The 15429-nt window shown below is 47.8% G+C and overlaps 1 protein-coding gene across 1 annotated transcript in view; it reads right to left on the reverse strand.

The window, feature by feature from the left end:
* Window positions 1–15429, reverse strand: part of RABEP1 (rabaptin, RAB GTPase binding effector protein 1) — an 899286-nt gene that overhangs the window by 685201 nt on the left and 198656 nt on the right. Inside the window, exon 5 of the mRNA XM_086954813.1 lies at window positions 14211–14330. Within this exon, the coding sequence (XP_086810939.1) occupies window positions 14211–14330 (120 nt within the window). The remainder of the gene's footprint in view (window positions 1–14210; window positions 14331–15429) is intronic.

The raw sequence follows: 15429 nt of genomic DNA on the forward strand, positions 1-15429 counted from the left end.
CAGATTCTGAGAATCTGGCCCTTTGCGAGCCGATTTTTCGTTCATGAATCTGGCTGTAGGTCTCTTCCTTTGTGAGTGTTGGTAAATGGATATCTTTAAGAAATGCGGTCGCTTCTTGTATGTAAATCATCACTGTGGAAGTATAAACATGCTCAAAGTACGCCCCTAATGCAGCCACTATCTCCTGCGGGTCTGACGTGATGGTACCGTCTTGTAGTCAGGGCTCTGAAGTTCACCTGTGTACCTTTATCTAGCCAGGCGAGAAGCTTGCATGCCTTGTCCCTGGTTTCATAGACCTTGTGCCGAACTGCTGGTGTCCGCCCCTAGGTATTCTTTGTATTCTTGCTGCTTTGTACAGATTTATGTGCGGTGGCGCCAATTAGGTGTTGAGCATGTAGTGTCTTGAGGTTCTTTTTTATGACCTTAGGACCGGCTTGTATCCTTCCCATAGGATCAGTGGCGAGGCCACAATTTGTTTTCTTCAAAATAGTGTGTTGTGATAGTGAGCAAACCTTTATGGATTTTAGGGTTATGCAGATACACCGGATAGAGAGGGTACATACGAGCTCGTGTCTGGAGCTATAAAGCGTATTCAGCCATGACAGGGGAGTGGTCGGAGATACCTCTAGGTAAATGAATTATTTCCTTGAACCTACCCACACTATCTGTGGCCGTGAGTATATAATCTTTTCGAGAGAGACTATTATCAGCCCCAGAGTGATAGGTAAATTGACGTGTCTGTGGGAATTTTAAGCACCAAGTATCTATCAGGCCACATGCGTCTAGGGAATCGGCGAAGCTGGAGCGCGTACAGTGCTGCGGCCTTGGAGGCGTTCGATCTAAAGTGTCATTCAGTGTTGCATTAAAGTCACCACCTATTATCAGGTCTCCCTCTGGTAGTGGTTGTAAACATTTACCCAGTGCTGGAAAGGCCAGTGAGTGAAGTGCAGGGGGAATATATACTGTTACTAAATGGATTGTCCGCCCCTCCCATTGGCCTGAAAGCGCTGCAAATCGGCCTTGATCACCTGTGAAAGTGTGGCATATAATCAGGGGAAATTGCTTTTTAATCATGATACCAACCCTTCGAGAACCCGAATTGAATTCGGAGTGTACGGCTAATTTGAAACCCCACTGGTCTAGTGCTTTGCATGTCGATCCCAACAGGTGCGTCTCTTGTAGCATGGCTACTGCTGGTGCCTTGCGTTTGAACATATTGCAGCACTAACCCTTTCTTTCACTTATCTTTCAAGCCATTAACCTTCCAGGAGATAAGTGATAATGATGCTACGTGTGCGCATTGGGTCATAGGAGTATCTGGGGTCTTGGATGTAGATGTTAGTGTCATTTGAGCCAGATCTGTGAGCTGTTAGCATCAGGGAAGTCTACAGAAACTGAAAATATACATTTGTAAGTCTCGATGTGGAGCCAATTAAACAATGATAAAGAAATTGAATAACTCTTAACATACCCTGTAAGTTGTCCCACCCCCCTCCCTACAAGAGACAGACTTAGAAGTACCCGCCTCCCCAACAATGCAGAGTGCTTAAATCCCATTCCCTGTTACTTTTGTAGGGTGTTAGTCTCTCCATCAGTCCCCCCAGAACATTTCTGCAACAATAATTTATGACTATAACGACTAGCAAATGTACACAAATGAGAAAGTGTAGATCAGTATTATTATGCACATGAAGTCTCATTAAATCAGCTGGAGGCAGTCCAAGAAAAAGGAGAGCTTTCAATTGTTTAGTCGAGCCGTTAACTAAAGGAGGCGCTGCAGTCTATTAGGTGGAAAAGTACCTCTGTACTGATGTCCTGATGGGATCGCTGCCCTATTAACGTCTTTCCAGCAAGCCCATCTGCAATGTAGCTGCATCTTCTGCCTCAGAGTGTTTCATTGCATGTAGTTGTTGATGCGATTTACCATTCGTCTTCCCTGTCGTTGCGACTTTACACCATCCGTAAAGCCACTCCTGGGTGTTGGCTCCTGCCCACCTATGCCCATACACTGCAGGAGCGAAGACAACCCCGTTCCCCTGAACCCACCAATCCGTGGCTCACACCGTAAACAATACCATGAACCAACGAACTGGTTAGGGACAGGGGGCGGGAATAAGGGAAGGACGAACAAGGGATCCCAGGTCTTCTTCTCCAAGGGAAAGAGTCTTTCTGCCAGGACCATGTAACTCCACGTACTGTATTACAGGGGATTGGCCAAATCGCCGTCTGCCACACAAGAAAAACAACACAATGTCAATATCCCCAATATACAAGCCCTCTTTCTCTTCTCATGCCCCCCACACACACCTCCCTGTAACACTCCTCCTTACCCACAGAAGCTGTAATAATCGCCTGGTGGAGTGCTCCGTCCAGGAGTAGATGCTGAGTCCGGCAGGCAGATAATGGGGGGGGGGGGACCAGGGGAAGATAGGGCGAAGCAGCAGGGGATTGCTTCAGGGAACTGGAACCAACGGAGGCCAAGGGGGAGAAGAGGAGGAAAAAGTCGTGAAAACGACTAAAAAAACCTCCAAAAGCCAAAGCAACGAGAGTCTTCCTTTCTTATGGCCAAACGAGGGTCCAAAACATACAAACACAGGGGCTGAAGGGCAGAGCAACTCAATCTTCGTTGCGCGTCGCTTCAAACGCGGAAGCGCCTAAACCGGCACTCCGCCTCCTCACAACGATGCGGAGGGCCTGCAGAAGACGCGGAAGTGCGGGGCAGCGTTAGAGCACTCAAACACACCAATTGACACCGGGTGATCCCGCCGGACCACCGATCTCCAAGACAGAAGCGCCGGAGCCCCAGTCACTCCTAAATCCCAGCCGGGATAAAATGACTCAATACTGCCCAAGGATTTGGAACTGCACTTAAAACATATAAACAAAACAGAACAAGACAAAACAGACAAACACAGGCTACCAAAAAACCCCACACACACAAGGGCAGGACCAGGGAAATCCAAAGGGAAAATGTAGAGTCAAAAACACAATACAGGGAATATCACGAGCCCGTGATTTAAATCAGTATTCCCAAACAAACTACAACTCTCAGCTAGGAACAGGAACCACAATGCTAGATAACGAGCACCAGAGACAGGGGGAATCAGCCTTTTAACCCCACCTAGCGTCACATGGGCTTCGTTATGCATGGCAAGAGAAAGAGGACTGTGAAGGGCCAAGGCAAGTTCCTAACAGTACCCCCTCCCAACGATCCTCCCCACAGGGCAGGGTTTAGATGGATGTTGACGATGGAACATTCGAACAAGACGAGGGGAGTGTACTCCCCCAGCCGGCTCCCAAGTCCGGTCCTCAGGGGCATACCCTTTCCAATCTATCAAATAGAACAGACGTCCCTTGCGTCTTTCTGAATCCAGGATAGCCCGGACCTCATACTCCTTCTGTCCATCCACAAGAAGAGGGGGAGGAGGTGGCAGAACCTGTGAGGAAGGTACATAAGGCTTTAGTAGGGACGTATGAAATACGGGATGAACCCTATAGTCACTGGGCAGTTCTAATTTCATGGCCACAGGGTTTATGATCTGTACTATAGGGAACGGTCCCGCATATCTGGGTTGTAATTTACGAGAGCCCTCAAGCCTCAGATTTTTCGTAGCCAACCATACCTGGTCACCAACCTGATACACAGGCGCAGGGACACGATGTTTGTCCGCATGCAACTTCATAGCAGCCTTAGCTGCCAACAACTGCTCCCGGGCAATATCCCAAATCTTGCCCAAACGACCACACACATCATCTATGGCTGGCACATGGCCAGTGGGTTGAATAGCCAATGCCCTGGGGTGGTAACCTAATGAACAGAAAAAGGGTGTCATGCCCAGGGCCGAGTGCTGACTGTTGTTATATGCAAACTCGGCGATGGGAAGAGCCGTAACCCAATCACATGCCAGTGATGACGTCAGACACCTAAGGTACTGTTCCATAGTCTGGTTTGTGCGCTCGGTCTGGCCGTCAGACTGTGGATGATATGCAGTTGACAATCTGACGTCCACCCGCAACACTGCACACAATTCCCTCCAAAAATGGGAAACGAACTGAGCCCCCCTATCTGTCACCACTGCAGAAGGCAACCCATGTATTCGCACTATTGAAGACATAAAAACCACAGCCATCTCTCTGGCGGTAGGAATCTTCGGAAGAGGAATAAAATGGGCCATCTTGGTAAACAAGTCAACCACAACCAAAATAGCAGTGAACCCAGAAACAGAAGGTAGCTCAGTCACAAAATCCATGCTGATGGTGTGCCAAGGTGAAGGAGGGACTTCCAGAGGTTTCAGCAGACCCGATGGTTTACTATGTAAGGGCTTACTGATAGCACATACCGGACAAGCCGTAACATACCCCTGAACATCCCTAGCCAACGATTCCCACCAAAACCACCTAGCACACATCTCCTTCGTCTTTGGGATCCCAGGATGCGCCACCAAGGCCGATGAATGGCACCATTCCATGACCTGATCTCTCAATGAAGGGGGTACAAACAACCGATCCTCATAATACAATAAGTCATCCCGGAACGATGCCTGGGGCAAAGACACCCAAGGCGTAAGATCCATCCTGCGCAACTGGTTCTTTACCGACGCAGTGAACGCTTCCCCATCCACCACCCCGACAATCCTGTCTTCAGATATCATAGGCCTAGTCTCCTTCTCCTTACCCTGTTCACGGGAGTCTACATGGATACGGGATAAGGCATCAGACTTAACCTGCTGCGCTGCCGGCCGATATGTAATAATGAAATCAAACTCATTAAAAAAGAGAACCCACCGCATTTGGCGTGGTGTCAAGGCTCGCGCTGAACGGAAAAACTCCAAATTTTTATGGTCCGTATAAATGGTAACGGTGTGCCTCGCCCCCCACAGATAATGCCTCCATTCCTCAAAGGACAACTTAACCGCCAACAGCTCCCTTTCTGCCACTGTGTAATTACGCTCCGCAGGCAGCAGGGTCTTGGAGAAAAAAGCAATAGGATGCATACACCCAGTCTCAACCTCTCTCTGGGACAGTACTCCACCAACTGCACACAACGATGCGTCCGTCTCCACAAAAAATGGCAGAGCCGGGTCAGGATGGATCAACACAGGTGCCGATGTAAACGCACCCAACAGCCGCTGGAAAGCCCCCTGCGCCTCTGTGGACCACTCAAAGGGTACACCCTTTCGCAAAAGCTGAGTCAGGGGAGCCACGATGTCCGAAAAATGGGAGATAAAACGCCTATAAAAATTGGCGAATCCCAACAACACCTGTATATGTTTTACAGACGTTGGAACGGGCCAGGTGAGTATGGCCTCAATCTTTCTTGGATCCATCCGAACCCCTCCGGCAGACACCACAAACCCAAGGAACTCCACCTGCGTAGTGCTAAATTGGCATTTCGCCAGTTTTGCATATAGGTTATGCTCCCGCAACTTGCGTAGGACCTGGATCACATGCTGCTGGTGCTCAGCCCCCGTCTCAGAGAAAATCAAGATATCATCCAGGTATACTATCACACTCCGATCCAAGAACTCCCGAAGCACCTCGTTTATGAAGTACTGGAATGCCGCCGGTGCATTACACAGCCCGAAGGGCATTACACAGTACTCATAAAGTCCATGCTTCGTTTTAAAAGCCGTCTTCCACTCATCCCCATTTCTCACACGCACCAAGTGATAGGCGCCCCGCAAGTCCAACTTGGTGAACACCTTTGCGCTGCGAAGCTGATCTAACAACACGGGGATGAGTGGAAGAGGGTACTTGTTCTTGATGGTGGCTTTGTTTAACGTGCGATAGTCCACACATGCCCGCAGAGTACCTTCCTTCTTCGGAATAAAGAAGATAGCCGAAGAAACAGGCGAACATGATGGACGGATAAACCCCAGACGCAACATCTCGTCGAGATACACCTTCAGGTGCAACTCCTCCGGTTCGGAGAGAGCATACACTCTACTACAAGGAAGGGGCGCCCCAGGAATAAGATCGATCTTACAATCGAATGACCTATGTGGAGGTAAACCCTGCGCCTTTTCTACATCGAACACCTCCCTATACTCCTGGTATTGCAAAGGTATTGCATCCATGTCAGTAGTAGCACAAGATAATGACAACTCCTTTTCCCCTGCATCTCTGTAGCAATGTTTTATACAATACGAGGAATCAAGAGACACCAGCCTTTGTGCCCAATCTATCCTGGGGTTGTGCTCTTGCAACCACGGCACACCTAAAACCATCCCAAATGAGGGAGCATCAATGAGATCAAAACACACCATCTCGGAGTGTCCGTTCTCACATACCAGGCACAGAGGCATAGTCCTCTTTGTAATTGAACCAGATGTTAATTCTGTGCCATCAATCGCCCGCACGGGTTCGGGTTGATCTTTTATGCAACAGGGAACCTTCAATTTATCAGCCAAAGTGATATCAAGGAAATTCCCCGTAGCCCCCGAATCCAACAATACCGACACTGGTACTCTACTCTCTCCTCCAAGTACCAAATGCGCATTAATGATGAAATGTCTAGGAGCCCTGTCAACTACCCCAAGCACCTCGTACTGTCGCTCCTTCCGTTCATGGTACAAACAGGCCACCCTCTTCCCATAGGAGGATCCAGAGGGTTTCACGGGACATTCCCTCGCAAAGTGCCCACCCTGGCCACAATACAGACACAGACCCATCTCACGCCTTCTTTTCTTTTCTTCATCGGACAAAGGCCCCCTTACTCCACCTATCTCCATTGGTTCAGAGAGACCTTTTGTCTCACCAGCTCCCAGGGGCTTATGATCAGGCTTCACAAACCCTCCCCGAGACACCTGGTAACGACTCTTCTCCCCCCGTCTCTCCGCCAAGCGATGGTTCAACTTAACCACCAGATCGATAAAAGCCGCGCAATCAAGTGGGGGGTCCACTACCTGTGAGACTATGTCTTTAAGATCTTCGGATAATCCCTGATAGAACAAAGATGTTCTCTTATCCTCGGGCCAGTGTGTCTCCGACACCAACCGATTAAAGGTGGAAATATACGTCAGGAGGTCCTGGCGTCCTTGTCTTAACTTCAGAAGTTCTGTGTCACTTGCCTGCATAAAGGCATGTTTCGCGAACAACCCGCGCATCAGTTCTTTAAATGCCGGATAGTTAGTCAACACCGGATCATCCCTATCCACTAGGGGTATAGCCCACTGTGCCGCTGTGCCAGCCAAGTATGATATCGTAAACGCCACTTTGGCCGAATCATTGGGAAAAGCAGTTGGTTTGCACATGAAGTGCAGTTGGCATTGGTTCATGAAAGTGCCAAACTTGGCACTATCCCCTGCAAACCTCTCTGGTGGCGCCAATGGTACAGGTACAGGAGTGTTCACAGTAACTGATACTGGTACCCCCCCACTAGCTCCCTGCCCTGGCCCACCTGTGTATTGAAATGTGGCTGGTTGTATTACCGGGGTCTGAGGTGTCCTAAGCTGCACCCTTTCTCTACTAAGCAGTGCCCCAACCTCCTGCTTCATGGCCACATTTTCCTGTCGTAAATCATGGATCTGGCTTTGAAGTGCAGTCAATGCGCCCATGACATCCTGTAAAGTGGGAGATGTACCCGCCGTAGCACCCACATCCTCATCCATCGTCGCTCAGGCAGTGCAATTATTACGTGGGCTCGTTATTCTGTTGGCTCCTGCCCACCTATGCCCATACACTGCAGGAGCGAAGACAACCCCGTTCCCCTGAACCCACCAATCCGTGGCTCACACCGTAAACAATACCATGAACCAACGAACTGGTTAGGGACAGGGGGCGGGAATAAGGGAAGGACGAACAAGGGATCCCAGGTCTTCTTCTCCAAGGGAAAGAGTCTTTCTGCCAGGACCATGTAACTCCACGTACTGTATTACAGGGGATTGGCCAAATCGCCGTCTGCCACACAAGAAAAACAACACAATGTCAATATCCCCAATATACAAGCCCTCTTTCTCTTCTCATGCCCCCCACACACACCTCCCTGTAACACTCCTCCTTACCCACAGAAGCTGTAATAATCGCCTGGTGGAGTGCTCCGTCCAGGAGTAGATGCTGAGTCCGGCAGGCAGATAATGGGGGGGGGGGGGACCAGGGGAAGATAGGGCGAAGCAGCAGGGGATTGCTTCAGGGAACTGGAACCAACGGAGGCCAAGGGGGAGAAGAGGAGGAAAAAGTCGTGAAAACGACTAAAAAAACCTCCAAAAGCCAAAGCAACGAGAGTCTTCCTTTCTTATGGCCAAACGAGGGTCCAAAACATACAAACACAGGGGCTGAAGGGCAGAGCAACTCAATCTTCGTTGCGCGTCGCTTCAAACGCGGAAGCGCCTAAACCGGCACTCCGCCTCCTCACAACGATGCGGAGGGCCTGCAGAAGACGCGGAAGTGCGGGGCAGCGTTAGAGCACTCAAACACACCAATTGACACCGGGTGATCCCGCCGGACCACCGATCTCCAAGACAGAAGCGCCGGAGCCCCAGTCACTCCTAAATCCCAGCCGGGATAAAATGACTCAATACTGCCCAAGGATTTGGAACTGCACTTAAAACATATAAACAAAACAGAACAAGACAAAACAGACAAACACAGGCTACCAAAAAACCCCACACACACAAGGGCAGGACCAGGGAAATCCAAAGGGAAAATGTAGAGTCAAAAACACAATACAGGGAATATCACGAGCCCGTGATTTAAATCAGTATTCCCAAACAAACTACAACTCTCAGCTAGGAACAGGAACCACAATGCTAGATAACGAGCACCAGAGACAGGGGGAATCAGCCTTTTAACCCCACCTAGCGTCACATGGGCTTCGTTATGCATGGCAAGAGAAAGAGGACTGTGAAGGGCCAAGGCAAGTTCCTAACACTGGGCTCCCTCCGGGGTGGCAAAGAAGCATGCTTTTTCCTCCGCCTTGACCCGCATTCTTGCTGGGAACAGCATGGAGTATTTCAGTTCCCTATTTCTCAGTTATTTTTTTGGCATCCAAGAAACTGTGTCTTTGCTTGGTCACTGCTGCTGTATAGTCCAGGAAGAAGGTGATTGTACTGTTTTCAAAGCGTACCGGTTGGGCCATTCTTGCTGTTTGTAGAATGAAGTCACGATCCTGGAAATTAAAAATACAGGCAAGAATCGGTCTGGGCGGTGCACCTGGCTTGGGCTTGCCACCAGGAACGCGGTGTGCCCTCTCCCCCCTCTCCACCGAAAAATAATGCAACAGGTCTTTAGGCTGTAGATATTGCTTAATTAGATCTTCCGCGAAGAGGTCCATGGGAGATCTCCCCGCCCCCTCCGGCACTCCAATTATGTGGACGTTGTTGCATCGGGACTGGCCTTCATAGTCGTCTAATTCAGCCGCCATAGCTTTGCTTTCAGATTCTAACTAGGTCACTTGGCGCTTTAGTGTCTTGGTATCGTCGCACAGTGTCCCCGCAGTGTTTTCGACATCTGTGAATCTTGCACTAATTCTTTTAAAGTCTGTTCTGAGCAGGGAGAGTTCCACTGAGATTGTGTCAATCGGAGAGTCTAGAGCTGTATGAAATGTATTCAGAGTGGTAAGTATATCCTGCAATGTGACCTCTGACTCCTCCCCCTGGGCTGCTGTAGAGGTATGTACGGCCGGTTGATCTGCCGTCTCCTGCTGAGTTTTTGTGTAGGTGTACTTGTCGAGTTTGATCTGTTAAGTGGTGCATTGTCCTCGGCTTCCCATCGCTATTTATCTGATCCACGTTCCTCTATGGCCAACCACCTGGGTGATTGTACTCGCCGCTGCCTGCCTGGGTCACACACTGTGACCCACGACATTTCGGGTTACCTGCCCCCCCCCCCTCCACCAGGTTAGGGTTTTCACGATGCTTACGTCGCCAGTGGGGGTCAATGGAGTGACCCATCGGGGCTTTAGGACAGTATGTTTAGCTGCCGATGAATATGCTGTTTTAATATTTTGGCAAGGGATGGGGGTGGGGGGATGAAGGAGGTGTCTTTCCACCGCTGGTAATGTGTGGGCTGAATGAGTCCCAGAGCAAAGAGTCTCAACCTTTGGCGTCCGTGCCCAGAGCTGTGCTGCTGGTGGTGTCGCAGCGTTATGATTCCCTCCGTAGGTTAGCTAGTTGGAGGTCAGCACCACTGCACAGTAACACTGTGCAGTAGGTCGGGTGGCGCAATGGGTGCAGTGTATCCAGGATCCCCAGCCTTCTTACTTGTGAAAAGGAGGGAGGAAGTGGGGGGCCCAGTCACTCCACGTAGGTCTGTTCGCTAAAATTCAGCCATATTGTTAAAGCTTCTTCACCCCTATGCATCCCCTCTCAGCACGGTGCCGTCATGCTGGGACCTTCAGGTGTCTATAATAACGGGGCTACACAGCCCGCCAGTAGAAGGCAATCAACCCCAGCAAATCACCCACCGGTACTGCACCAGTGGTATCCAGGAGTTGCAGTCGAAGTCCGGTGTCTCAATTGTGCTAGTTTATCCCACAAGGCAGCACGCATAGAGCTTCAGATTTGAGGCGAATGTGAGGTCCCGGCTTTCCCTTGGTGCGCAGGCCACAGATGTCTCACTTGATGTTGCTGATGCCGTGTGGGCCGATTAACGGGTACCTGAGCCACAACAAGGCACTCACCGGTCCTGCCAAGTGGTGTCTGGTAGCCGCCGGTGTTTGTTGCCACAATCACGATATTTGAATCCACGATGGAGCACGCACGGCACTCCAGATATGAAGCGCACTCGAGGTCCCGGCTTTCCCTCGGTGAGCAAGGCAGAAACGCCTCACTCGATATTGCTGCCAGTCCGCTTGGTTACTGTTTTTGTGGGATGGCTATCGAGTGCCCGGGGTTTTCCTACACTGATTCCGTCGCTTACCACCAATGGAGGAAGACTAATGGGTGTCCGGATTTGCGGAGAGGTCTGATGGGGTCCGGAGCGACTTCAGGCAGCGGCCATTTCATTCGGCTGCTAGCCACGCCCCCTAGACCTGCATTTCTTGAACCCAGAGTGACTCCTAGGGATAGCTGGCTTGCCTCCTGATCTGAAGCCTCATTATAACAGACTTCCAAAATCCTTGCACCTGAACTCAGATATCAGTGTGCCACCCCAGTCCTGGACCCTTGGAAGATTATGGTGCTCTACCAGCCCCTGTGAATCTGGCATAACCGATGAATCTCCTCTGCTGCACGGTGCAAACCCAAGCAGAACTGACGCATGGCAGCCACTGTATGGAATGGCCCCATCACAAGGCTCTAATCACTTCCACAGTCTCATCAGAAGAACCACCACTATGCAACACATCCTCTGCGGAAGGCCCTCGAATACCGAGACAAAAATTCTGGACTCCGCATCGCAGCTTCGACTTATCACTGTGAGCCAAATCCTTGATCCTGGACTTCGCATGGCAAGCCCCGCCGAAGCCCCTCGGAAAAATAATGCATGCCTTCGCATTGCAGCTTCACCACATCTCAGAACTGACGAATCGCTTCGGCTGTGCAACGCATCTTTGGAGTGGCTCCTCGCAGCACTCCGAGAACCAGGATTTAAGATACTTTCTTCAGCAGGCCTAAGTGGGTCCCTATAGCTGGCCTGCACTCCATTGCGGTTGGCCTGACCTTGTGATTTTGCCCCAGATTGGCACAAACAGATATCTACAGTTGGCGCTTTGTGCTTTTAGGTGCCATTTTCACCAAACTATTTAAACTTGCATATTTCTTGGTGTACTAATTGGATTTGTGGCGTTTTGGTCTTGTTTTATTTATTAAAGAAAATTGTATGTATCTAACTTGGTGTGGGATCCTTTTTGCGTGGTGTTTTCCACTCTATTACTGTTTGAATTGTTGCACACATCCTTGTCACGTGCCTCTTATTTAAGCCGGACTGCTCTGTGCCTAGCTACCAGAGGGTTGAGCGTAGGTTAATTTAGGGCTGGCTTGTACCTCACCCTAAAAAGGATTGTGGTTTCTGCTTGACCAGGGCTCACACCTCAGTCAATTTCTTACATTAACCCTTGAATGAAATAGTGATTACACTACCGACTTGAAGTCCTAAATAAGTTAACAAGGGCTTTATTCCCTGGAGGACTTCAATTTAGTAATCAGATTCTTTCGCTAAGGAGGTGATGTGTGAAATCAAATTCAGGTTCTTGTCCAATCTAAAGACCAATGATTTGGCATTCTCTACTTCTAGAAAAACAATGGCTGTGCCTGAAGTACCCTCCAACTCTAGTTGGCTTTTTACATTCATGACCAATATCAACTTGCTACAGAGGATGGTATAGACCTCACAACTTATCGTGGGGCAGCCACAAAGGAATCTCTAACCTGACTTTCTTGACGCCATACCCTATTGTTTCACAATCCTGATTGAGAAAGACTAAAGATTCAAAATAACTATATTAAAATATCCAGAGAGTCTCTTGCCTGAAAAGCAGCACAGTTTCAAAGTGGGCAGACAAATTATTTACACACTTGTGGGTTCATTAAACTAATTTGGTTTAGGGCCTAGATACGGCCAACTGATCAACAGGAAAGAAAGAAATAAGAGTGGATCTTTAGAAAAGGAACTCTCACTTTGTAACTTGGTAAACAATGCTTTAGAACATTTTCCACATATTCCAAACATTAACCCCTATATGTAAAAATATAGACCTGCAGGCTCATGATGAAATTGGGATCGGGTGGAAAGAAGGCAAGTTTGCCCACGAAGATCTTAATGGCTCCTAGACATCGAGAAGGACTGCCAAGTCCCAATTAGTTAAATCATTAATAGGCAGCACACCTTGGAAACCAAAATAAAGGGAATACACGTGGATCAAGCTGTAGTAGAGGCCTGTGTGTGATGTCACATGCCATACCAAGGAGAACTACATCCCTGCCAGTCTGGTCACAAGAACTGTGCTAGAGATCTGGGAAGAAATTGCAAGCGGATTGCACCACTTTTCAATCTTCCCTAACTCCTGTCCATAGCAATCCATACTTCATCCCAGTAAAAGAGCCATTAAAAGGCGGGTGAAGGTAGAATTTAGGCAGTTTTATTCCAGGCAAGTATGCATCTAATCGTCTGGGGTACAATTTCAGGGCTTTCATTTGATAGCACCAAGAACAGTGAACATATTTGCAGATCCACCAACTGAGTGGTTTCTGCCTCCCCCCACCCCCCAAACAAAGCTGCATCCACTAGGCAGCAAACAGGTTCTGAGAAATATGCAAGCGTAAACCTGGGCTCCAAGGAGAATTTATCTAGATTATACTATCTCCTTGTTTTTACAGGAGATGGGTAGTGCTGGCTGTATCAAGATAAATGGGAGGAAGAGATAGGCAGGGAAATTCAGTCTATAGAATGGAAGACTGTTTGGTCCTAAGTGCCTCAAGATTAAAGATGTATAAAATGCAGAGTCCTATTATAAAGCCATGTTTCACAGATACTACTCCACAACTACTCAAAAATATTAACATTTCCTGTTGTCTGTTGCAGATGCATGGTGGGGGGGTCAGGGAGCTGGGACACATTTAGTGGCTATGTTCTTCATCAAGACCTTCTGAAAAGCGGCACTTAAACACATCATGGGTTATCCAATTACTGACAAGCTAGTGGTAGTAATTCTAGCCCTGACACATCACAATCAGGGCACTTATCCAGCATCAGTGATATTTTTTTTTGCTTAATTGATTGGGTGCTGAAAAAAATGTTGATAGTCACTCGTATCTTTCAGGAATGGATTGTGTGGCTCTATGTCCACTGCATTTCAGAGCGCTTCAACTTCTCTCATGAGCCATGGAGGAAGTTTGATGCTGAGATAAACACAGAAATTAACTTAAGAAAAGGATTTCGCCATTCATGATGTCACTGGGAGAGATAAAGTGTATTATTGCTTATAATGCATGCAGGTTAAATCAGTAATAGGCAGCACACCTTGGAAACCAAAATAAAGAGAATACACGTGGATCAAGCTGTGTTCGGTTTACTTCTACTTCCATCATATCCAATACAATATTTAAAACAAACAAAAAGAAAGCAAGTGTGGTGTACTGTAACCATAACATAGAAATTGCATGTCATAAAAAATCTGATATTATTCAGAGGAAGATTCTAGTTAGCAGTTGTTCGAACCCGCATCATATAAAATTTTAATTTCCAATGAAATTGGTCAATAAGCAAGGGAAAGTCTTTGAACAAACGCAGACACAAAATAGATCGAAAAAAATGTCATCGGAAATCTGCTTAACCTTTGATGCCTCCAGATCTTTTATTCTTTCTTCAGCACTGCTTAGTTTTTCTTTCAAAGTCACAATCTCCCTCTCCAATGGCATTACAACAGAACGAAGCTTTTCAGCATCTTCCTGGGCCTAGTCAAAGGAAAAATAAATGTTTAATAAACTTCATTTTGTTTATGTTAGCCTATAAAAGTCTCTATATGAGAAAACATTCAAACGGTCCAGTGGCAAAGATTATGCTTTAATTACCTTTACTTCTGGATGAGAATCTCAACAGAGCAAACGTAAGGAACTACATTGCACAGTAAATCAGGTAACAAAGCTACAAAGGACATATATCTGCACCAATCTTATTAACATAGACAGTACAGAGTCTTCCTTCTTGCCTAAAAAAAGTAGCAATGTTCTAGGAAAGTTGTTGTTTTCGTTTCCATGGGAACCCTTTCCAGAATACTGGTAGCTGCTCAGGAGAGACAAGCCATCACACTAGAGCTAAATGCCAACCAACAGGCAGCATTTGGAGCACTAAGCAGGGCCCTGCTAGTAATACAATTGCAGCCCCCTTGCTGTACATAGCTGTGTGCTCCTGACCGAGTGATGAACAGTAAAGAGCATCTAGCAAGGCTGCACAGTGCTGAAATGCTGAGAATCAGTTAAGAAAAATCTGCTCACCACTATTTGGCCTCATCCATGAATTAAGTGCAGGGTGAAAGCATTGTAACAGAAGAGGCACAGAGATTTAGAAACTGTAGCAAACTGCAAGGATTAGATTTCATACACAAGTGTAGTTAGTTTTTCTGTTCTGACCCACTGAACATAGAACTTTGATGTTGCAATCACACTTGGGCATACATTGCAAGAGCACATGATCTAAATGTAGAAATTCCAGGAAAAAATCTACATGAGTTATTCAGGGCACTTATTGTGCTTTATATTGAGGCATCTTGTACAATACTTCTGGATTAGGACCTGATAGCTCTTCGGCAGCAGACAGAAGATCCCAAGAGTAAGATTACTGGGCGCGAAAATTGGCCAGACAGGAGACGGTACAAGACAAGAACTACTGATAGGGACTGGAGCCACGATGGATGTTGGCTCTAGCAATAATAAGAGAAAGTGGAGCTTCAATGCTAATGCATTTGAAAAACTCAGGTTTGCCTGTGTAAAACTCCCAATAGAAAAGTCAAAACCACCACTGGCCAAGTACCCAAGACACCACAGAAGGAAAGTA

Source organism: Lissotriton vulgaris, chromosome 2_1 (genome assembly GCF_964263255.1).
Source record: "Lissotriton vulgaris chromosome 2_1, aLisVul1.2, whole genome shotgun sequence".
Classification (NCBI taxonomy): Eukaryota; Metazoa; Chordata; class Amphibia; order Caudata; family Salamandridae; genus Lissotriton; species Lissotriton vulgaris.